This window comes from Gracilinanus agilis, chromosome 4 (genome assembly GCF_016433145.1).
Source record: "Gracilinanus agilis isolate LMUSP501 chromosome 4, AgileGrace, whole genome shotgun sequence".
Taxonomy (NCBI): domain Eukaryota; kingdom Metazoa; phylum Chordata; class Mammalia; order Didelphimorphia; family Didelphidae; genus Gracilinanus; species Gracilinanus agilis.
Window position 1 is genome coordinate 394929453 of NC_058133.1, and position 24192 is coordinate 394953644.

The window sequence follows — 24192 nt, forward strand, 5'->3', positions numbered from 1 at the left end:
GTTGAGGCTCCCTGCAGGTAGGCAGGGACTGTTTCTTTTTTCAAAGTAATGTTTTATTTTTTCCCATATTACATATAAGAACAATTTTTAACACTTTTTTAAAAATAGTTTTGAGTTCCAAATTCTTTCCCTTCTTCTGACTCTCTATCTATTGCCTTATGCATAGAAGGACTCACTCAATAAAGGCAGGCAGCTCAGAAAAGTGGAAAGAACATTGGGCTACAGACCAGAACATTTAGATGCTGGTTCTGGCTCTGGCATATACTCCCTATATAACTTGGTTAAGTCATGTTTTATCCCCTTGGATCTAAATGTTCTGAACTGTGAAATCAAGGGATTAGGCTAGAAACTCTAGCTCTCTAATACTTATTTCCTGGGTCGTTTTGGGCAAATATCCCTGGCTCTCAGTCTCCTTATCTATGAAATTATTTTGGATAAGATGGGCTCTCAGGTTGATTCTAGATCTATGATTTTAGAATAGATCTCTCAACTAACAGGAAGACATAGTATTTTTTTTTTTAGTACCTGTATAGGCCAATGGTCAGAGTGCAAGATTATTTACTATCTCTACAATGTTCTGAGATCTCTGCACCACTGAGGATATGAAAAAGAGCTAAAAGAATCCAAAGGATAGTGTAGGCTGAAGCGAGCTTTATGCAGAAAAATCTTCCTGAAGGTGAGACAAAAGTACTCTAGAGGATGACTCTTTTTATGCATTTCAAATCTAGGACATGAGTTCACATAGCATCAGAGAAGGATCAAAGGAAAATGTTACAACTATGAGACATTTTGTACAACTATATCTTTTTTAAAAAATCAAGTACATCTTGTCTATAATTTTGTAAACACATCAAACTCAAAACCCCCAAATACTGAATGTTGCTTATACTGTAGTTGACCATGCCAAAATAAACAAAGCCTCAAGCATATTTTTATCATCTGTGAGCACGTTTTTTTGTTTTTTTTTGTGTGTTTTTTTCTGGTTGTACTTAAATGTCACAGGGGCTTAATTGTTCTGGGAAGCAAACTTTTCAACTAACAGTCTGGTCCTAGTAAATGGGATTATTTACCTTGTCATCAGGAAGCACGTGCCAGATAGATATTGTCTTTTCATCAGCCTCATTGTTGATAGACAAATACGAAGGTTGATAGATTTTTGTTGGTTCTAATATTAAAACCTTGAAAATAAAAGACAAAAAAATATCTCAGTGCCTTATGAGGATCAAATTAGATAAAAGATATAGAAATAATACAAAATAAAGCAAAAATATTTGTACGTCATAGCATCTATATTTAACATACATACATTCATAGCACCTACCTCAATGGGTTGTCATGAGGAGCAAATGAGATAATAATTGTAAAGTGTAAGCACATTGTAAACTCTACATAAATGTTAGCTACAATTGTCATCAATACTTATACATATAGGTAAATAAATCTATTCATATACATACATACATATATCCACATATATAAATTTGATCTGAACCTGATGTTTCATCCATGCAAGGAATTCCTGTTATGAAAATTTTCTCCTTCAGTTATAGCCTTTGGCAGCTAGGTGACACAGTGGATAGAGTACACAGGCTTGGAATCAGGAAGACTTAATCTCCATGAATTCAAATCTGACCTCAGAAACTAAATAGCTATATGAACCTGGACAAGTCACTTAACTCTATTTGCCTCCTTTCTTCATCTGTAAAATGAGCTAGAGAAGGAAATGACAGACCACTCACATATCTTTGCCAAGAAAACTCCAAAAATGGAGTGATGAAGAGTTGGACACAACTGAAACAACCAAAGAACAAAAACAAGCTACCAGTCTTGGCGAGTTTCCTGGGGCATCGGGTTGGAGTGGGGGGTTAAGTGACTTGTGTAAGATCACATCTATGGAATATATGCATCAGAGACAAGAAGTAAACCTATGTGATGCAAAACAAACAAAATGGGATTTCTGGACTCTAAGGCCATCTTTTATCTTTTATGTTTTACTGTCTCTTTTTTTTTAAACCCTTAACTTCTGTGTATTGGCTCAAAGGTGGAAGAGTGGTAAGGGTGGACAATGGGGGTCAAGGGACTTGCCCAGAGTAATGTCTCTTTCTATATGAAATATTAATAGGGTAGAATTCAATAATATTCCAAGGGCCTGTCGTTTCAGTACAAATAATTTTTAACATCTCATTATTGAAACTTTAAAAGGTCTTCCACTTTTATATTTTATCAAATGAGATAATATATGTAAAGTTCTTTGCAAATTTCAAAGTGCCATGCAGATGCTAGTTATTAGCAATTGTCATTAGAGAATTATACAACTACCATAAAGCTCAATGACAGTTGGTATTTGCATTTCACCATTAGGATCTGGCTACTTCCCATCTTGAAACTTCCTTCTGTCATGCTGGTCCCCTTTTCCCGAAGGTGATTTTTTACCCCAAAGTGCCCCTATTTGGGAAGGCAGATCCCTCTCCCAGTTGTACTTCTGACTTTCTGGACTTTATCAATATGCCCCTCAATAGAAACCTTCCCCCTAATTCCTCCTTTAAGCTCTTCAGGGAAAGGAATTTCTTTTTTGTTTTATTTGTATCCCCAACGCTTAGCAGAGTTCTTGGCACATAGTAAGTGTTTCATAAATGTTTGTTGTCTGTCTGATAAGGAATTTTCACTGAAGAAAGCCTTGGAGGAAAAAACAGTGACATCTGTTTGTTTGTTTGTTTGTTTGTTTTTTTCATTTATATCCAGAGGCCATGTATTTTAATGACACTTTTATATAAACATGGGGCAAAATTTTAAAGCATAAAGAATTATGCTATAGTTGTCAGGAGCAGCTAGATAGCTCAGGAGATAAAGAGTTCTTATGTTCATTGCTGACCTCTGATACCGCCTAACTATGTGACCCTGGGCAAGTCACTTTATCCCAACTACCTAGCCTTTATTGCTTTTTTTAATTTTTTTTTTTTTACCTTGGAATCAATACTTAACAATTCTAAGACATGGGGGGAGGGAAGAGGAGTTTTTAATTAAAAAAAAAAAGAATCAACCATGACTAGAAATTCTGTGAAATATGGATTTGGCATAAAAAGGCAGAAGTGATAGAAAACAGAGAAAATGAGAAATTGTCTATACATCACAGAACAAAGAAACAAAATACTCTGTGAAGAATTTGTCACTTATTTATTTTAGGAGTTGCTGATCTCATGAACTTTAACATATAAATATAGGGATGTGTATGTTTTTTATCCATCTAAAAGGCATTAGAAACAAAAATAATTTGTTATTGTTAGTGGGAGTTATGTATAGATTTAGCTATGGTGACATTTTTTAAAAAAACACATTCACTTCTCAGAGACTTCTGTTTCTAGGAGGAAATTGGCATCTTTCAGGGATGATATATTTAGTGTTCTTGGGAAGATGGCTATGCTACATTTCATTTCGGATTCTGAATGGGAGCTGAGATGATCTGTTTCCTTCTGGTTGGTACCTTATATTCTGAAATTATATGAAGCACTAAGACATAGATTCTATTCCAAAACACTATCCAGGCATCCAAATAATCCATGGAGTTGATAAGATCCAGCTTTTCACATCAGATCCAGTTTTCACATAAAGATTTAGTAATCATAACTGACAGCTCAAAAAAAAAAAAAAAAGACAAAAGACAAGTCTACCTAAGGCATACAGGAAATAGAAACAGTCATCTCCCATTTTCCTGTTCGAAATTCAAAGAAGTACTTTGAACACATTATTTCCTAGAACTGATAGTGTATCTAATGGAGTCTCTTAAATACAAAGTAGAAAAAACCTCCACATGGCTTTGGGATATGACAACAAGGGGATCCAACTTTATGACTCATTGTGGTCTAAGAGTACAGATTAAGGGAGAAAGCCTGAATACACAAGGACATGGGCTATAAAAACTATTCCTCACCATAAACCACAAACACAGTGTATTTATCAAAAGGACAATTATAATACAAGGGATGGGAACAAGCATTTATTAAGTGCCTACTACGAGTGCTTTACAAATATTTTCTCATTTGATCCTCACAATTCTATGAGGAAAGTGCTATATTATTGCCAGTTTTACAGTTGAGAAAACAGGCAGGCAGATATTAAGTGATTTGCCCAAGGTTCTAGAGCAGTGGTTCCCAAACTTTTTTGGCCTACTGCCCCCTTTCCAGAAAAAATATTACTTAGCCCCCTGGAAATTAATTTAAAAAAATTTAATAGCAATTAATAGGAAAGATAAATGCACCTATGGCCATCACCGTCCCCACCCCCACCCCCTGGATCGCTGCAGCACCCACCAGGGGGCGGTGGCACCCACTTTGGGAATCACTGTTCTAGAGTGTCTAAGGTTGGATTTGAACACAGGTCTCCAGGTCCAACACTCTATTCTGCCACCTGTCTATACCAATATTATGCCAATAATATTTATCACTAATACAGTTAATATGGATTGATGAGCAAATGAAACCCTAGAAGCAAAAGTTACTTCCTCTGAAGAATAACAACAGTTTGGGACTTAAAGACCCATTTCTTTCTTACCTTCTGGGAATGAAGCCACAAATACATTTCATAAGAGATTCATATAAAATCATATGTCATGCCAATGGCATATCCTCAAATAAAAAATGTTGAATGGCACTTGTTTATAACTGAAATCATCCAGTACTCTAAGGCGATATAATATTAGAACTACTCAGTGTCTTATGGCAATGAAAAGGAATGGGCTGTGTGTGGTACAATGAATACAAGGTCAGGTTTGGAGTCCAGAAGCCATGAATTCAAAAGCTACCTCTGACACATGGCTAGCTTTAAGATCCTGGCTGTCCCCATACCTGGAATGCTCTCCCTCTTCATCTCTACCTCCTTGCTTCCCTGACTTCCTTCAAATCTCAGCCAAAGTCCAATGTTCTACATGAATCCTTGGCTTAATTCTAGTACTTTCCTTCTCTAAATTATTTTCTATTTATCTTTGTATGTAGCTTATTGTGCTTATTTGTTGTGCTTATTTGTTTGCTTGTTGTCTTTCCAATTAGACTGTGAGATCCTTGAGGGCAGGGATTGTTTTCTGTATCTTTTGTTATATCCAGCACTTAGCACAGTGCCTGGCACATAGCAGGTGCTTAATAAATATTTAATGTCTGTCTGACTGAATTATTACTATCTAATGCTTTTCCTCATTTATACCCTATTTGGAATGACAAGGAACATTATATAGGCTGCCCAACAGTTGAGAAAAGACAAAATAAAAGGGTAAGGTTTAGGGAGGACACGTATATACCTGTCAAACCAGATAGAACCATTTTTAGCACATTGCATAAATTCTGCCTGTTAATTGATTTTTGGTCTTAGATTATAGGTTAATCCAAGTTTACTTCTAAGTTGTATAATGCAAGGATGCAACAGAGGCTTTTGCTCTTGTAAGAGTCAAATGTAAACAGCCCTGGCAGTTAAGTCTTAGAATCTTCACAGAAAATGAGCTGGAACCTAAGGCTTGAGGAGAGATGAAGTTCCAATTGAGACTCTGCTTTGGCTTTCGCCTTTGCCTTGGCCTGTGCTTTTGTCTTGGCCTGTGCTTTTGTCTCTGGACAATTTGAACCTAGCTGATTTCTCTGGACTTCTCCCTGACCTCTCCATATTACTTCCCTGTTATTTTCCCTGAATTTCCCTTTGGGCTCTGGGAGGACTGGTGGTTTTGGTTTTGGTGACTGGACTTTGTGGGTTTAGTTTTCTGTGGCAAGTAGGACATCCTTAAGTCAAGCTATCCCTTATTTTATTGATCTAGTAAATACTTTACTTTAAGGCAGTCAAATCTTCCTGACTGAGAGAGCAGGCTCTCTCTCTCAGTCTAATCCTCTCCTGCGACCCTTCCCCCACCTTTAGCTTTCTCCCTAGTGGCTATTACAAAACTCTAAATTCCTCTCTCCTTCTGATTAATCCTGACATTAATAAATCCCCTTTGTTACCTACTCAAACCCTCTGGTGAATCATTGTGTCGAATATTGAAGCAAGGGCTGAAGGGGAAAGGAGTTATTTTCTTTTATTTCTTGAGGGTACTGCGGGCATCCATCTTGGCAGGAAGTCTTACCCAAGACTTCCTCCTGCCATCAGTTTCACTGACAGGGAGGAGCCCTTCCACTCCTCCCTCAAGGGACTTGAGAAACTAACAAGAGAAGCCCTCAAGGCAAATTTAAACATTTCTGACTAGCCCAACTCCTTTGTATCTATAGAGATACCTTTACTAGTCTTGAAGGGTTCAGCCCATCTCCCCCAGTATCCTTTGTCTCTAGCCTCAGTGTCTAGCCAGTTTTAAGTTGCCTCTCTTGAATACCCCATCTATTCCCTTACCATCCAATATACCACCTCATTCATTTCTTCCCTACATTTCGCCATCCCTTTCATTCCTCCTCCTACTACCTACCTTACCTTTATCCCTCCTTTTAACCAAAGATTAAGATTTACCCTTGTTTCTTTATAACAGTTGATATTCCTGAAATGAGGGGAAAGGTCATAATTGACACTTTCAATAGAGCAAAAGCTTGCTAATATTAACATATTTAGAAGAATCTAGATAGTTTTCTAGAGTAAACAGGTTTTCCTTAGCAAAGGTAACATCACTAAATTAGCCCAAGTGCAAATATCTGAGAGAAGGAAAAAGAGAACTTAAAATAAAGAAATGAAAGAGCAAAAAACAACAAAACAAAATAAAACAATAAACCCAACCCCGATAAATGTCAGGTTAATCAAATCTTTCCTAATTAAGTTTGGGCTAAGATCAGTTTTGCCTTGTGCTTGCAGGCTCAGAAGAGTGCCTGAAAACAAGACTGAGATAAGAGAAAATAAACAAAACTGTTTAGAGCTTTTCAACATTGGTCATCTTGATCTACCCAGTTCTAAAACCAATTCAAACTTCAGTTTGTTATTCAGTCAATTCAGTCCTATCTTCACATCCCCAGGGACCATACTATCCAAAGACAATGAAGTGGTTTGCCATTTCCTTCTCCAGTGGATTAAGGCAAATAGAGGTGAAGTGACTTGCTTATGGTCACACAACTACTAAGTATCTGAGACTAGATATGAACTCAGGTTTTCCTGATTCAAGGCTTAGCACTCTATTTACTGAGTCGCCTACCTTTCCCCTCTTTGCAATACTCAGAAATGTTGGCTAGAAAAGTGCTGCTATAGGATAAGCTGTCCCTAACAATTAAAAATCTTTGGAGTCATGTCTGTTCCTAAGTCAGAAGGTCTTGTGATAAACAGTTGTTCTCCCTGAAAATTTTAGCTGCCACATGTAGTAGGATTCAGTCTCCTCATGGTCACTTTGACATTATAAGCCTAATGCAAGTAATTTCCTCACAACTGGGTAATGTGGGTAAAGAGGCAGCTGCTGAATTAAGTCCTAAGGAAAAAAGTTAGGTCATGTAATACAGTTGGTTCATGACATTTTAGTTGTCTATTCACTTAAGAGCTAAAAAGAAATTTGAACTACATCAAAACAATGCGTTAGCAGGAGGGGAAGAACAAGACTAAGTGAGATGATGAATAATTTTAAGTGAAGAAATAAAGATAAAGGATGGTTCAATTTGCAGGCACTTACACAGGGGGACAAAGAGTAGGATGGATTCAAGCTTCCCTGAAGTGGGCTTTGCCCTTTGTCTGTAGCTGCTCCTAAATCTGCTTCTTTTAGGAATAGGTGGAAATTAGCTGGTGCCATTGACACTTCCTCTACGACCAGAGTGGTCTGTCAATTTGTTTGAGTTTGGGGAGCTTGTCCAAAAACCTCCTAACTCACAGCAAACAACTTAATAAGTATATATTAAGCACCTACTATTGCTAGGTACCAAGCTAAGTACTGAGCATACAAATGTTGGAACAATTCCTTGAGCAACTAAGGAGTTTAAATTTTGATGAGGATACAAGAACATATATAAGTACAAAAAGAATAAATATAAGTGCAAGATTGTTGTTGTTTGTCCATCGTTTTTGAAGAGGAACAGCAACATCACAGGGATTGATGTCTTGATTTGTTTATGAACTGGATTTACCTTAGGCAGAGATGTGTTGGGTCATCAGCCTCATTTCTTTCTTCCAGAAGATGTGAAAAACAAGGTAGTTATGGAAGGTGGGATCTAGCAGCTGGGGGATCAGGAAAAAGATTCACATACAAAATGAGCTGTATTTCAAAGGAAGATGCAGATTCTATGAGATGGAGATGAAGAAGGAGTTTATATCAGATGTGGGGAATAACCAATGGAAAGGCATGGAGGTAGAGATCAAGCACCCAGTGTAAGGCACACAGAATGGGTCAGTTTGGTTGGATTATAGAGTGCAGGAGGGCAAGTAATATATTCTGAACCTGGAAAGATGGATTGGACCCAGGTTGTAAAGAATTTTAAGATCTAAATAGAATATCTTAAATTTTATCTGAGGGGTGAGGAAACCATTGGGTTTTAATGAGTAGGGGAGCGATATGGTCAGACATGTAAGGAAAATCATTTGGGCAGCTATGTGGAGGACAGATTCAAATGGGGTGAAATATGCCAAAGAATCCAATTAGGAGGCTGTTGCAATTATCCAGAGGAGAAATCATGAGGCTCTGGACTAACATAGAGACTGTGAGAACAGAGAAGAGGGGTCAGATGTGAGAGTTTTATAGAGGCATAAATGGCAAGATCTGGCAACTCCCTGGATAAGTGGGTGAGAGAGAATAAAGAATAAATGTTGACACCAAGGCTACAGAATTGAGACTGGAAAGATAAGTAGTGCCTTCAACAGAAATAGGGAACTCTATAAGAAGGGTGGGTTTATAGGAAAGGATAATGAATCTTTTTCCAGACAAGACTAATTGAGATATCTCTAGGACATCCTAGGCAACCAAGTGGTTCAATGGATAGAGAGCTGGGCTTGGAGTCAGGAAGATTTGAGTTCAAATCAGGCTTCAGATACTTACTAGCTGTGTGACCTGGGGCAAGTCACTAAACCTCAGTTGGCCTTCTTCTACTGGAGAAGTAAAAGGCAAACCACTGCAGCATCCCTGCTAAGAAAATGTCAGGGACAGTACTGTTGTGCTATGGTTCATGGGTTACAAAGAGTTGGACATCACAAAACAATGACTGGGATATCCATTTGGAAAAATCCAATAATCTGCCAATGATGTGAGATTGGACCCTAAGGAAAGACTTCTTCAAGGAATCATATTTTAACTGAGACTTGAAGAAAGTCATTAAAGTAAGGAGGCAGAGGTGAGGAGGAAGATTATTTCAGGGGAACAGCTAGTGAAAATGCATAGAGTAGAGAGAATTTCAGGTTTAAAGAACAGCAAGAAAGTCGGTGTCACTGGGTTGTAGAGACCCAGTATGAGAAAAATGAAAAGAATGGAAAGGTAGGAAGGGGCTTTAAAAGCCAAACCAAGGATTCTACATTTGATCCTGCAGATCATAATAGAGTTTATGGGGAGACAGGGTAATCTTACACTTTAGGAAGAACATTTTGGTTGCTTAGTAGAGTATGCACTGAATTTATTTTGCTTAATTATGCATATTTGGTATGAGGGTTTTATTTTACTTATTTATTTTTTAAATAGGGAAGGAAGGTGGGAGATCTGGGAATAATTTTGTCTTCACCCCAGGGAAAAAAAGAAAAGAAAGACAGACAAAGAATCAGAAATAATCAGGAAAGCTTTTAAAGTTCCATGCTGAACTCTTTAAATATTCAAAAAGAAAAGCAAACTTTATATAATGGATACTTGCAATTTCATGTGCAGTCCCTCTCCTATGCTATGAAATATGAAAATGACAATTTTTTGGTGTTTGTTAAAGTTCAGTATAAAAGTAAAATGAAAATGCTAACTGGCAGAGAGCCAAGCACAGATTGCTGGTATACTCCACAGGAGCCCTCTTTTCAAGATGGCATTACACTATTATTCTTTGGTTCTAGTCATTCAATCCATCCTGAATCCACCTAATTATATTAGTATCTAGCTCACATCTTTCCATGTTTTCCATAAAAAGCACTAGAAATTTTGTCAAAAGCCTTACTATCATCTAAGTAAGCTATTATCTATAGCATTCCTCTGCTCTGCTATTCTAGTAACAGTGTCATAAGAGAAACTAAGATTAGGCTGACATGACCTATTCCTAACAAAGCCATAGCAGCTCCTTATTACCCATCACCTCCTTTCTTGGGATGTTTACTAAGTAGCCCTTTAAGAATATGCCCTCAAATTTTCCTAATTATCAGTGTCAAGCATGCTGGCCTGGAGTTAGCAGTCTATTATTTTCTTTTCTTTGAAAAATAAGGGTATTTGCTCTTTTTCAGGTCTGTGGTACTTCTCCTATTCTCTTTGATCATTCAAAGATCAAAGATAGCAGTTAAGTAATAATATCTACTGGATTTTTTCTTTTTTCTTAAGTTACTTTTTGAAGTCATTCTAGGAAAACCAGGTGGTCTTTTAGTATCTTCCTACTTACCTTGTATTTCTGCTGCCTATTAGGGATTTTCTTTTTGCCTTTTTTGATCCAAAAGCTTTTTTTTTCCAAATCAACTCAGACTGAGTTAAGTAGCCCTGCTTCCTCGGTCACCTACTATTGTCACAAGCAGCTAAACTATCTCTTCACTGAACTTTCCCTTTCCCTCAATATACAAAGCCAGGTTTCTCTTTCCCACTTCTTTTCCAATGTAAAGCACTGATAATGAGACTTGAAAGACTAGGCAAGCACAGTTTAACAGTCCTCCATCCCTCACTTGATCTCTCAAAAGGAGCCTGCCACTCCTATATTGGAAACAAGGGTCTAAATATATAAATTCAACTGTCAGGCACCATCTTCTTACTCAGATGTTCATGTCCCAAATCTGCCTGTCTCTTCAGGAGTCTCTGCCCTCAATCAGTAGTAATGATGGCATTTGTCTCTAGATGCTTCTTCTCCTTTGTTTTTGCTATTAAATTATTTTTTCCCAGTTAATAAGGAATACTTTGGTCTCTCTTATAAAAAGTATATTGTAGAGAAACAGTCTTTGAGGTCTTTTATCTTCTTTTATAGGAAAGAATCTTGCTCAATTACTTGGCCATGGCATAATGATAAACAAGGTACACTCTATTGTTGATCACTGTAAATTCACCCTTTTCTCCATCCATTCTGGAAGCAAAATTCCTTTTGTCATTTTTGATTGTAGTTATTGTTCCCTGCTCCCTTTGCAGACCTAATCTTATAATTGTAACTCTCATCTCTTTGGCCCTTTTATAGCCAACATCCTTTCTCTTGTCTTCCAACTTCCTTCTCTTTTTCTCAGGCCCTTCTTCACTCTGGCTTCTCCCAAATTTTCCCTTCCCAAACTTCATGCTCTGATCTAGTCCTGCTTTCTCACCAGTACATCCTTCTTGCCTTCTCTTGGCTCTAAAAGGGTAAATTTTTGCCTTATCTCACCAGAAAAAGTTCACTAGACCACTTTATATATTCTTGACATGACTCCACTCTCTTATCATCCCTATCCCCAACCAGTAACAAGGATTCTAATCCTGGCTCCCCCTGGCACTTCCTTCTATACAATCCTTTCCTCCTTTCCCCAAGCCCTACCTTCTTCCCTCCACTACCATTTATGGACTTTCTTCCCATATTAGGATTCAAAGCCTTTCAAGAGCAGAGAATGGTCTGTTTGCTTTTTTAATGTAACAACATGTTTAGTACTGGACCCAACACACAGTAAGAGCTTGATAAGTGCTTTATTCCCTTCACTCTCCCACCATAAAAAAAAACAATCCTTATTTCCTGTCTTAGGAGCAATATTGTGTATTGGTTCCAAGGCAGAAGGGCAGTAAGAATTAGGCAATGGGGGGTGGTGAGGGGGAGGTTAAATGACTTACCACACAGCTAGTGTGTGAATGGAATTAGCTCATCCTCATTCACTTGTTTAGACTTTAGCCACCATAAATAGTATCACCTCACCCAACTTAGAATTAAGTGGGAAGGGGAAGGTCTGTTACCCACACGTGATAGTAAGTAACAAATCAAAAACATGGGGCTGCCCTTTGGGCAGTCCAAAACAGTGTTGAGGCTGCCATTTGTCCACTTGAAATTGGAGGTGGATGAAGGAAGTGATGAAAGATGCTATCTTTTAAATATGATGGTAACTTTTTGTGGAGGTAGTTGGCTTTTGGAACTTGGTGTGGAAGGATCTCTGGTGGGACCTCTCCGACTGCTTCCCTTTGAACTGTCTCATGGGTAAGTTAGGCTGACTCTCTTTCTCTTCCCTTGGCCTTTCTGGAGGCTCTACCCTCAGGGAGGCCTCTCTTATTGGAGGAGACCTTGTGGCTAGAAACCTTATTTAATTAACCTCTGTGCTCCTCTGCTGGGGCCTCTAAATCCCTACCTGGTTCAGGCCAGAGTTTCTCTCTCTTAACTTCCCTATCTTCAACCTTCCTAATTGTAAATAAACCACCATAAAAGTCATCCTGATTTGGGTCTATTTTATTTTGAAATCGAGTTAATCAATTTCTGGTGACCATACCTTAAATATCTAGTCTTACACTAGGAAGTGTCTAAGGTCATATTTGAACTCAGAACCTCCTTTCTCTAGGCCTGGCTCTCAATCCACTGAACCATCTAGCTGTATCCCATAAAATACTCTATTAATGGATGCCGTTATTCTTATCTCTCCTATTGCTTTGTTCCTTCTTTCTCAATTTTGGTTATACTATGACAGTACTAGCTTGGTCAAAAAGTTCTTGAGAACTTTGACACCCATATTTTCTTCTTCAATGATTTAAAAATTTTTTAATTTTTATTATCATGCAAAACACACTTCCATATCGGTCATCGTTGTAAAAGCATGCTCATAGATAACCAAAACCCCCAAATAAAACTATAAATACACTAATGTGAAAGACAGCATGCTTTGATTGGCATCCATCTGACTCTAATGGTTCTTTCTCTGGAGGTGGATAGCATTCCCCATCACAGGTCTTTCAGGATTGTCCCAGATCATTGCATAACTGAGAAGAGCCAAGTTTTCACAGTTGATCATCATACGATGTTGCTATTGCTGTGTGCAGTGTTCTCTGGTTCTGTTTATTCTTCATTAATATTATTTCATGGTATGGAATTCTCTCCAGAGGGGCAGCTCTTTTGAGTGATAGCTGGCTCTTTACTTTTCTCTCCAAATCAAACTATGTCTATGTCTAATGCTATACTCAGGGCTCTTTTCCTTCCTTTCTCTTTCGCCAGTGGAATATTTTGAAGTTTTATTTATAGTATGTACCTAGCTGGAAAGAAGTCAACTTGCAATCATCTCTCAAGATATTCTATAATTCAGCCTATTCCATAATCCAGGGTAGCTAGATGGCACAGTGGATAGAGCAATGGACTTAGAATTGGGAAGATGTCTCTTCCCGAGTTCAAATCCAGCCTCAGACACTAACTAGTTGTATGATACTACACAAGTAACTTAACTGTTTGTCTCAATTTCTCATCTACAACATGAGCTGGAGAAAGGAAAGGCAAACCATTTTACTATCTTTGCTAAGAAAACCCAAAAATAGGGTCACAAAGAGATAGATGCAAGAAATGACCATAAAATGACAATGATGTAATTCAGATAAATTGTTTTTAAACCCTTACCTTCTGACTTAGAATTGAAACTAAATGCAAACCAAAGGCAGAAGAGCAGCAAGAGCCAGGCAATTTGGGTTAAGTGACTTGCCCAGGTTCACACAGCTAGGAAGTGTCTAGTTCCAACTGGAACCCAGAGAGCCTGGGCTCTCTATCCATTGAGCACCTCACTGCCCTTCAGACTAATTCTTATGGACCTGCTCAACAGCTGATCAGAATTAATAAGGTTTTACTGATGTGTGCAACTTTGTTTTAAACTTCTGGGAAACCTGTCTCCTCAGTCAATTGAGCAAATCAACTACCTGGAGCTCTGGCCTGGAACTTGATTCATGATCCTACCCAGACCCACTTGCAGCTAGAATGATGCCTTTCTGACTAACATTCAGCACCGTCCTATTGCAATCTCATGCTCCATCTAGAAGACTGGACTCTTCCTAGTTTGCATCCTCCCTAGAGTAAGAGAGGCAATTCAATAATCCCTTTTAGCTTAAAGGCTTTTCCCTTCAAGATCTTGTTGAGTTACAGGCTGTACTTGGGATAACAATAAACAGAGACCACACTAATGCCAATGATTCACTTAACCAAGCACAGCCATCAGAAGTTTACAAGCATAACTATGGGAAAATATTTAAAATAAAAACTTAAAAAAAAGAAATTATTATTCTAACTTAAAAAAAATGTTTGCAAGCAACTATGTTCCAAGGGGCCCAGAGAGTTGACGATGGTCTTGAATATAGAATACTGAAAACAGTCAGTCCCTTTGAGAGTTAAATGTATTTTAAGGAATCATCTTGGAGATGTGATGAAAAGAACATATTCTAAATAGCCAGCAATCAGGTTTGAATTGTTCTGCAATGGCTTTCTAAAGGATTCCCAGAACTATTGTCAGGATAGGAGCCTGAGCTCTGCTAAGTGGGCCACCCAATGGCATACTCTTCAGAGAAGGGGTAGGGAGAGCCCCTAGCTGAAATGGGGAGAAAGGTCAGATTGCTATCATTTCTAAGTTCCTAGAAGAAGCCTCTTCAACAGTAGCATGGCAAGTTACAAGAGCATTTTATGGACCCTTGTGGGTCCATTAGCATTATTTATAAAGTTTCTATTAAAATCCAGGGACGGACAAACTGGGTTAAACTAAGCATTAATATTTATATTGGCCGACATTATTATAACTTATAGTCAATCATAAACCCCCAATGTTGGTTGCTTCCGCATATTTCTTTCTTATCCCGCCCCAAAAGTAGAAGCTGCATTAAAAAAACAACAACTAAAACTGCTTTTTTTATTTAAGATTCTTTCTCTTCATCAAATCTAAATGTCAAGAAACATAAAACACAAGTTAAAGTTTATTAAATGGCAGATGTATATACATATATGCATATATGTTACAAGATATGGAAAATCAGTAGTAATTCTGCTGCATCAAAATGAGTTCTTAGTTGATTTTAAAAAAGGAAATAAACAAAATTAGAAACGAAATGCAAGTTGCATGAAGCACACTTACCGGAAACCTAACTACTGTCACATCTGTCTTTGTGGCTTCAACCAGGAAATCCATCCAAAAATCCACAAGTTCTTGCTTGGCTCCATGTGGTTCCGTAGTCAATTTCATAAAATGCTTATATATCAAAATGGTCTCTACAATAGACTTCAGATACCTACAAGTTGGAAAATTCAATTCAATTCAATCAACACTTATTAAAAAACCCACTATGTTTGGGGACAGCTAGGTTGCTTAGTGCATAGACAGCTAGGACTGGAGATGGGAGGTTCTGGGTTTGACTCTGTCCTCAGACACTTCCTAGCTGTATTACCCTGGGTGAGTCACCTAACCCCAATTGTCTAGTCCTAATTGCTCTTCTGACTTGGAATCAGTACACGGTATTAATTCTAAGACAGAAGGTAAGGGGGAAAACTAATATGTTCCAGGAACTGTTCTAGATGTTTGGGATACAAACAAAAATTAACCAGTCTTTGTTTCCAAGGACTTTAAGGTTTACTGGAGGAAAATGGTACGTATATACATAATTAAATACCAAATAAATGTAGCGTTATCTATGGTCCCAGTTTTTTCTGATTTCAAAGGCTCCAGTATTTTCCCAGTTTTCCCAGTATTTCAAAGGCTCCCAGAAATAGGGAGTTATTACGACATATAGACAGGAAGAAAAAAGGAGATGTACAAGGACCTGAATAATTTATGGATTAGCTCATAAATGCCTAAAGGTTGGCTATAAAAGGAAGGGAATATATTTACTTCACACCTACCATGGATCAGGCACTGTGCCAAGCTCTTTTTTTTTATCTTTTAACAAATATTGTCTCATTTGATATTCACAACAACTCTGGGAAGTAGGTGCTATTATTATCCCTCTTTGTTAAGGAAACTGAGACACTCAGTTAAGTGACTTGACCAAGGTCATGTAGCTAATGAGTGTCTGAGTCAGGATAGAACTCAGGTCTTCCTGACTTGAGTCCCAGTTCTCTATTCCCTGGTGTCACCAGCTGCCTCTATTACTATATCTTATTATAACTAACTACCACATACTATAACTAGCATGCATGGCAAGTATGGCATATGGAAAACAATCTTGAGTTTGAAGACTGAAATCTGGCTTTGAGAGTGACTTTCTGACCCCAGGAAAATCACCTGCTTTCAATCAAGTTTAATTTTTCTTTTCATTTATAAAATAAAAACAATAATACTTGTACAGTGTACTCCTTGTCACACAAGTAAAACCTAAGTATTTTACAAAATTGAAACCCACCAGGATATGTGAATCCTTATCATGGGACTTTTAAAGGCCCTCAAATTCAGTTCATTTCAGACAAAGCAGAATTCCAGGCCATTGAGGGCTGCCTGCTGAACATGGACGTTCTTATAAATCTAACATGGGAACCTGAGGCCCCAAAATAACTGCCATGAAAAAATTCTCTGCCTGCCAGGAGCCCTACAGGCAGCCTAGAGACAGTAACATCTGTGCTGGAACAGAGATGCTACTTTTCTCACCTTGCTCCTTCTGTCTGAAATCTTTCATTCAGATGAGCTAAGTGGCTACTTACTATAAGCCAGGAATGCCTGAAATGAGTAGGATTTCAGAAATGAGGCTCCCAATGCTGATTTTTTTGGGTAACCTTCCCCAATAATTGTTGTTCTTTTTTGCCCTCCTAATTTTGTAAAAATTATTTCATGAATGATGAAACCTAATTCCATTTAAAAAAACAGATGGTAGGTCTCATATACACAGGAGATATAATCGGTTAATCCAACAGTGTGATTTAAACACCAACTCGGTGCAGGCACCGTGCTAAGTGGTGGATACATAGAAATTCAAAAATTATGCCCCTGTCATTAAGGAACTAGCATTAATATATACAATTTATAAATTACATGTAATTATGTATTAAATTATATATTTATAATTATAACATTATATTTGTATATGACTATATATATTTGTAAATCACATATATAAATTACAATGCCTAATTACTAGGCATTAGTAATTACTAATTATTATATCCACTCAACCAATATTTATTAAGCATCTACTATGTGCCAGGAACCTTGCTAAACTCTGGAAAAACAAAATGAGATAAACAGTCCCTGCCCTTGAGGAGCTTACAGTTTACTAGATAGAGAGTAGATGAAGGTAATCTGAGAAGGGAAGGCAGTTGGAACTGTGGGAAGTTTGGGGGGGAGGGAGGTTATGTAAGTGAGTGAGGGTGGGGAGAAGCCAGGAAAGGGCTCTGGCAGGAAGTAGGATTTGAGTGTCTTTAGGAAGCCAGGGAAGCTAAAGTAAAGATGACATAAAAATGTGTCAAAGTGTAAAGAAGGCTAACTAAAAATAAACAAAGAAAATACAAAACTGAGAGTAAAAAAATAAAGGAAAGTACTGAGGAAAAAAAAACCAACGCCATTGAGACTGAGTTAGGAGACCTATAAACAAATTGGAATTCTGTCCACTTTTGTGTTTATTTCATTAGATTCACAAGTGTAAGATTCCTATAATCAACGCCATCAATGTGCTTGGGACTAACAGACTTGTTCTTAGTGGTTTTGAAAATGCGACATAAATACCTAATTAAGCATAGGATGACATCACTTACGTCTGAAGACTAAAACTATATTAGTCAACATTTATTTTCCTTATAACCATCACAGGTTCTCTCTATTGTCTCCATTTATTCTATTAAACACACACATATACATACAAACCCAACTACATGTCAGTCCAACAAATAATAGAATACAGTAATACACGGCCTTAAATGGTTTATGTAGAAAAAAATAGTTGCATACAAGAATATCAATTTAGCAAAAGATTACCATGCTGGTGTCTTCAGTTTAAAAAGCTTTTCAGAAGCTTGTATCACTCTCAAGTGATCGTTGGCTAGTACGCTGGCACCAAGGAAAAATCCAACCTCCCAGTAGCTCTGGAGTTTTTCTAGGTTTCCCTTTTTACCAAGAAGACTGCTTAGTTTCACTCCTAAGAGAATTAAAAATAATGCACATTATACAAATATATACTTGATACCCCAAATACAACTTTCTTAAAGCATAATTAATGCTTTGATTTCTAAAGAAACAAAAACGTGTCAGTGTCACAGTTCTATATTCATTCATGCCAACATCTGATAATTCTTCAATTAGTGATAGACTTCCAGTTCTTAATTTTGTCACAAGTCTGAATTTTGTGTATTCTTGAAAGCCAGGGCAGTTCAACTCCTCAACAGTTTTGGTGATTACAGACACATAAATCTTTCATCTGGATGAACAAAGAGATCTCAAGAAATCTCTGGCTGAGCAAAAGAAGGATTGAAGTTGAGCATCTCAAAGTAGAATATTCATGAAATATAGTCATACCATAAGCCCTCAATAAAGTAAAATTCTCAAAAATCATATTCTTGAAATACACATGTAACCTTATACTATGTGTTTTGTTTTCTCTCATTTTCCACATGCGATTAGTTGACAAGTCCTGTCCTTAATGAGAACAACAATAATAACATCATTTATAATTTTTTAAAAATCCTAACCTTTTAGAAAATTGTTATCATATGTAATTGACAAAATAAAATATCAATCAATTAAAAACCCTTACTTTTTTAAGAAAATTGTTATTACATGTAATTGGTAAAACAAAATATCTATTAAAAACCCTTACCTTTTTAGAATGTTGTTATTACATGTAATTGTTAAAATAAAATACCTTTATTAAAAAAAAACCACAACCTTGCCTTCTGTCTTAGAACAGATACAAATATTAGTTTCAGGGCAGAATGGTAAGGGCTAAGCAATTGGGGTTAAGAGAACTTACACAGCTAGGAAGTATCTGAAGCCAGACTTGAACCCAGGATTTCTAGTCTCCAGTCTTGGCTCTCAGTCCACTGAGCTACCTAGCTGCCCCTCATATAACTTGTTTGTACATAGTTGTCTGTATATTGTCTTTTCCATTAGCCCGTGAGCTAGTCTTGAGGGCAGGGACTATCTTTTCCCTCCTTCTGCATTTCCAATGCTCGATACAGGGTCTAACAGAAGGAACTTAATGAATGGCTGTAGATTCTCAGACATACCATTGTTCCTTGAATTTTTTCTTAGTCCTTCCTTACTTTCAAGTATAAAATTTAGCCCAGCATAGCATGAAGAAACATAAATTCTGAACTAGCAGGTTCCAAATAAATGACATTTTATTTATACCAGAAATTTTATATTATGCCAGTTATTTTTACCAGTATAAATATAATGAGTTATATTTATTTAGATATACAGTTATATTGCCTGGTCATATTTTAGGACAGTGTCTCTACCTTCAAGGGCAGCTAGGTGGCACAGTGGTTAAGAGTGCTGGGTCTGGAGTCAGAACACCTGGGTTCTGACACTTACCAGCTGTGAAGTTTCAGACATTTACTAGCTGGGCAAGTCACTCCACCATGTTTGCCTCAGTTTCCTCATCTGTAAAATGAACTGGAGAAGGAAATGGCAAACCATTTAAGGATGTTTGCAAAGAAAACTCTAAATGGGGCTACTAATTGGACATGACTGAAAATGACTGAACAACATCTACCTTCAAAGGCAGAGATTTTAAATCAAACTTGTTTTGCTTTCGAACACAATCTCCTGAGGCATAATTACTACAGTTCTTAGAAATCAAAATCAAAATATCTTTTGACTTCATAAAGATGTAGGAAACATATCTGCTTCTAACTTCATAATGGTCATTGGCTTTATCGAGTATGTCAGAATCCATATTTAGTTGGTAAATGACACATTTGCAGTAACTACTTCAAACATCCTATTGTTGTCACCTATTACTAAACATGCAAAGAGAAATTCAGCTGTCTTCCTTTATAATTAGAAATAATGATCTGTCTATGAAGGGTTTGAGTGCTTGTGACCCATTTAAAAATAAACTTACATATTAAGGAATGTCTGACATTAAAAACCATTCAGAGCCTGATTTTCAGTTGTTGAACTTTATCCCCCTTCTTTAACCCTACGTGCCACACTTCCTGCAATTACTGGCTTTCTAGAGAGCCCAAGTATGTGTTTTTGTAATTCTGTGGTTCATTTATCTATTGATAAGTTCATAACAAAACTGAAATTCATGCCCTATGCTATGGAAAATGTTTTTAGTTTGGCCCTGACAAGTATTTCATCCACCTTTTCAAATTGACAGGACAACTTCCGAAAGCATCTTACCATTTACCAAATCCATTTTACCTTTGAGAATTTCCCCAAAAACTTTAATACTTGTCTATTAGCAAACCCTCACTTACAGAGCAATTACCTAAAACTAACTAACTATACATTTATTCTCTGGAATGAGAGGTATAAAAAAAATGTAATCCCTACTTCAAACCAAAGAAGTCAATTACATAGTTTAGAATTTTACCAGGAGTTTACCAGGTTTGCTTTTCAGAAAGATGGATCATAATATTTACACTTTAATTTTAGTTAATTAATTGATTTAAAATCTTTACCTACCATTTTGGAATCAATATTAAGTATTGCTTCCAGGGCAAAAGAGCAGTAAGAACTAGGTGATTGTAGTTAAGTGACTTGCCCAGGGTCACACAGCTGGGAAGAGTTTGAGGTCATATTTGAGCCCAGATCCTCTTGTCTCTAGGCCTGGCTCTCCATTCACTGAGCCACGTGGCTGCCTCTATTTATATTTTTATAATAATAGTTTCTCTAGAAGCTGTAACACTCAGGAGAAAGGTGGTGTTTAAAACTTAAGATGACAAAATTTGGTTGACACTGATTTCATCATAGCTACACAAATGTAACTAATATCTTGGATAACAGACAATATTCTAGAATTATGCATTGGGAGAACCAAATATTGGTCTCCAGAATGAAAGGATGAATCACTAGTAAAAGGGATCCTCACTTCTTTTTCCAAATAAAAAATCAGCTGAAGAATCAAATGAGTTTGAAAACATCTAATAGTGAGTCATAGGGTCCATCCGTCTGTAATTTCCCCCCATTATATCTGAGTGATATGAGGCAGCTAGGCTGATACAGTGAATAGGAGGCTTTATGTCAAACTTTATATCAGAAAGATCCAAATTAAAATCCTTCCTTAGACACCATGGAACCCAGTGCTGGGCCAGGCACTTCACCTTTTTCTCTTTCAACATTGCTTTCCTCAAGTATAAAATGAGGATATAATAATAAACTGAGTTGTAGTAAGGACTAAAGGAGATAACATATACAAAAGCACTTTGTGAACCTTAAATCATCAAATAAATGCTATCTAGGTGAGGCTTTCCTTTCTCAATTTACTTGTGAAGCAATAAAGAGTAACTAACTCTATAAAAATGTTAGGTGAGGCTTCTCTTTCTTGATTTTCACGCAGAATGACAAGAGTATAATTACCAACTTTCCGTAGCTCAAAGGAAGATTCGAACTGGTGTCCAGCAGCCAGAAGTAGAACAGCATAATTAATTCCTGACTGTAGTGTTGGCTCAGACTCAAATGCCTTTTTGAACCTATGAAAACAAACACACAAGTTTACTTTCTAAATCATGAAATCCGGGGTGTGCTTAGCGTCTGTTTGCATTACTACAATGCTCAAGCAAGTAAAAAAATTCCACTGGCTTTCACCCCAGAGTCCCAGGTCCAGTTCAGTATCTGATGGTTTAAATAACCCCTTCTGTTTCATTTCAGCCACAACATACCACTTCTAAGTATTTTATCATGGGGGTCTTAAAAAAGGAGACCCTGTATAATATCAAAGATCTGGGCATTAAAAGAACCAAAACAAAACCGGAAAACAGGGCCTCTACCAACATAAATTGAGGGGGAAAGGGAGAATCTAAAAAAGAAAAATCTCATTTCCTGGGATCTGACATTCAGTTTTGTAGCAGTTGTGCAAAAAAAGAAAAAAGAAAGAAAGAAAGAAAAATGAGAATAGACAATCCACAAACGATGGAAATTAGAAAACAGAGATTGTGGCTGTGCATAGTAATTTGGATTCAAAGACAATCAGCCTGAAATGAACTCTTTCTGTGAATATTCATGGAAAGGAAATAGCAGCCCCACATCATATGTCATTCTGGCAAAGGTTGAGAATTATGCACAAGCCCCAGGATGAGAACAACACATCTGCTGTGTTTTCCTGATGACACCTTTCAATGTCAGTTTTTAGACAGTTTCTTCATAAGCTACATCATTATTTAGGTAACAGTGTCATCATTCCATTGCATTTCACTGAAGCGTTCTGGGAAAGAGAAAATTAATGTGACTATAGGCTGCTTCTCTAACACTCAAACAGAGAAGCACAAAAATTCATTTTTTTAAGGTCTACTTTAAAAACAGAAGAGCAGTTACATGGTTCAGGGGATAGAGTTCTGGAGTCAGGAAGACCAGAGTTCAAATCCAACTTTCAACATTTACTTAATTGCGCGATTCTGTGCAAGTCACTTTGTTTCTGTTTGCCTCAATCCACTGATGAAAGAAATGACAAACCACTCCAGTATCTTTCCCAAGAAAACCCCAAGAACATATGGTCTATGGGGTCACAAAGAGTTGGACATGACTGATCAAAAGTCTGAACTGAACAACTTAAATACAGAAGAGGCAAGTAAGCACAAGGAAGTTTGCTTGTAATCTGTTATTTTAAGGATACTAAGAAACTTGAAGGCAGGGAAAAGGACTTCCTCAAAGATGTTAAAATTTTTTAACTTAAATAGAAACCAGCAAAGGTAGGAATGATAAAATTTGGCCTGAGACAGTACTATGGAAATGGCCTTTGATGTGGAATCAGGAGACTGGTTCCAACTGGAACTGGGCAAATTTTTAAAATTCACTAAGCCTCAGTTTCCACATTAGTAAAATGGGAACTAGACTTGTACCATCTGCCTCAGAGAATAAGTTCAAGGATCAGGACTTTATAACTGTATGGCGTCCTATAATTTTGAGCTATCATTATTCAATGATGAATGCTGAAGATCATGCTCTTTCTAAAGGTAACATTTTGTAAACTAGAACAAACCTCTGAATGAAAGCAAAAACCAAATAAGCATTAATCTTAACTAGTTGATTCCTGTAATTATGTGCCCTCGAATTGGGAAAATAATTTATGACATTTAGCTGTCCCTTTATTATAGTCATTAAAAACCATTTTTTCCCCCTCTACAAAGTACAGATCTTTTACATGACTGAAAAATGGAACTAAGTACCCTGGGAGCAGAGTAACCAAAGACACTCCTACCAGGGGAAATATGATTTATAAAACCTTTCATAGCCTTTTTGGAACATACTAGACAACTAATTGGGAACATCCTCAATTCAGGGGAAAAGGATGTTTACCATTTAGATCTAAAGTTGAAATGAGGGACTGAGAATATTTGCACATCATTCATTGGATATGGAATTGCAAGAGATCCTAGAGATAACTGAACCCAATTCTTCCATTTTACAGATGAGGAAACTGAGATCCAGAGAATTTTAGTGACTCATCTGAGATTGCCTAGATGGTAAGGAGAGATAAAACTTGAATCCTGCCTGGCATAAGCTGTAGTAAATAATTTGTAAATGCTTGTTGATTGATTAATAATTTAATCACTTTCCACCTTTCTGAAGTTTCCTTTGAATTCTATACTTCTGAGTTTTATTATTACCACTCTGGGCATTCCTTTTCTTATGGTTGTTATTCAGTTGTTTCAGGGGTTTTTCTTGGCAAAGATACTGGAGTAGTGTGCCATTTCCTTCTCCATTTCATTTTATAGATGAGGAAACTGGGACAAATAGAATTAAGTGACTTACCCAGGATCGCATAGCTAGTAAGTATCTAAGGTCATGTTTGAACTCAGTTCTTCCCAACTCCAGGCCTGATACTCTGTCCATTGTGCCATCTCTTTTTCTATCTCTTTGCAATTCTTTTTGTTCTTATTCTTGTTCTTGTTCTCCTCCTCCTTTTCCTTCTCCTTCTTTTCCTCCTCTTCTGAATGCAGGCATTCCCCAATATTCTGTTTCTGGTCCTTCTTGTTATCTACTCTCCTCTCTCTCTCTCTCTCTCTCTCTCTCTCTCTCTCTCTCTCTCTCTCTCTCTCTCTCTCTCTCTCTCTCTCTCTCTCTCTC

At 37.2% G+C, this 24192-nt stretch overlaps 1 protein-coding gene across 1 annotated transcript in view; it reads right to left on the reverse strand.

The window, feature by feature from the left end:
- The window catches only part of MAP3K5 (mitogen-activated protein kinase kinase kinase 5), a 301627-nt gene that overhangs the window by 108396 nt on the left and 169039 nt on the right, over positions 1 to 24192 (reverse strand). Inside the window, exons 8-11 of the mRNA XM_044677087.1 lie at positions 21487 to 21599; positions 17935 to 18094; positions 15112 to 15265; positions 1071 to 1178 (exon numbers count right to left, since the gene is read on the reverse strand). Of these exons, the coding sequence (XP_044533022.1) occupies positions 1071 to 1178; positions 15112 to 15265; positions 17935 to 18094; positions 21487 to 21599 (535 nt within the window). The remainder of the gene's footprint in view (positions 1 to 1070; positions 1179 to 15111; positions 15266 to 17934; positions 18095 to 21486; positions 21600 to 24192) is intronic.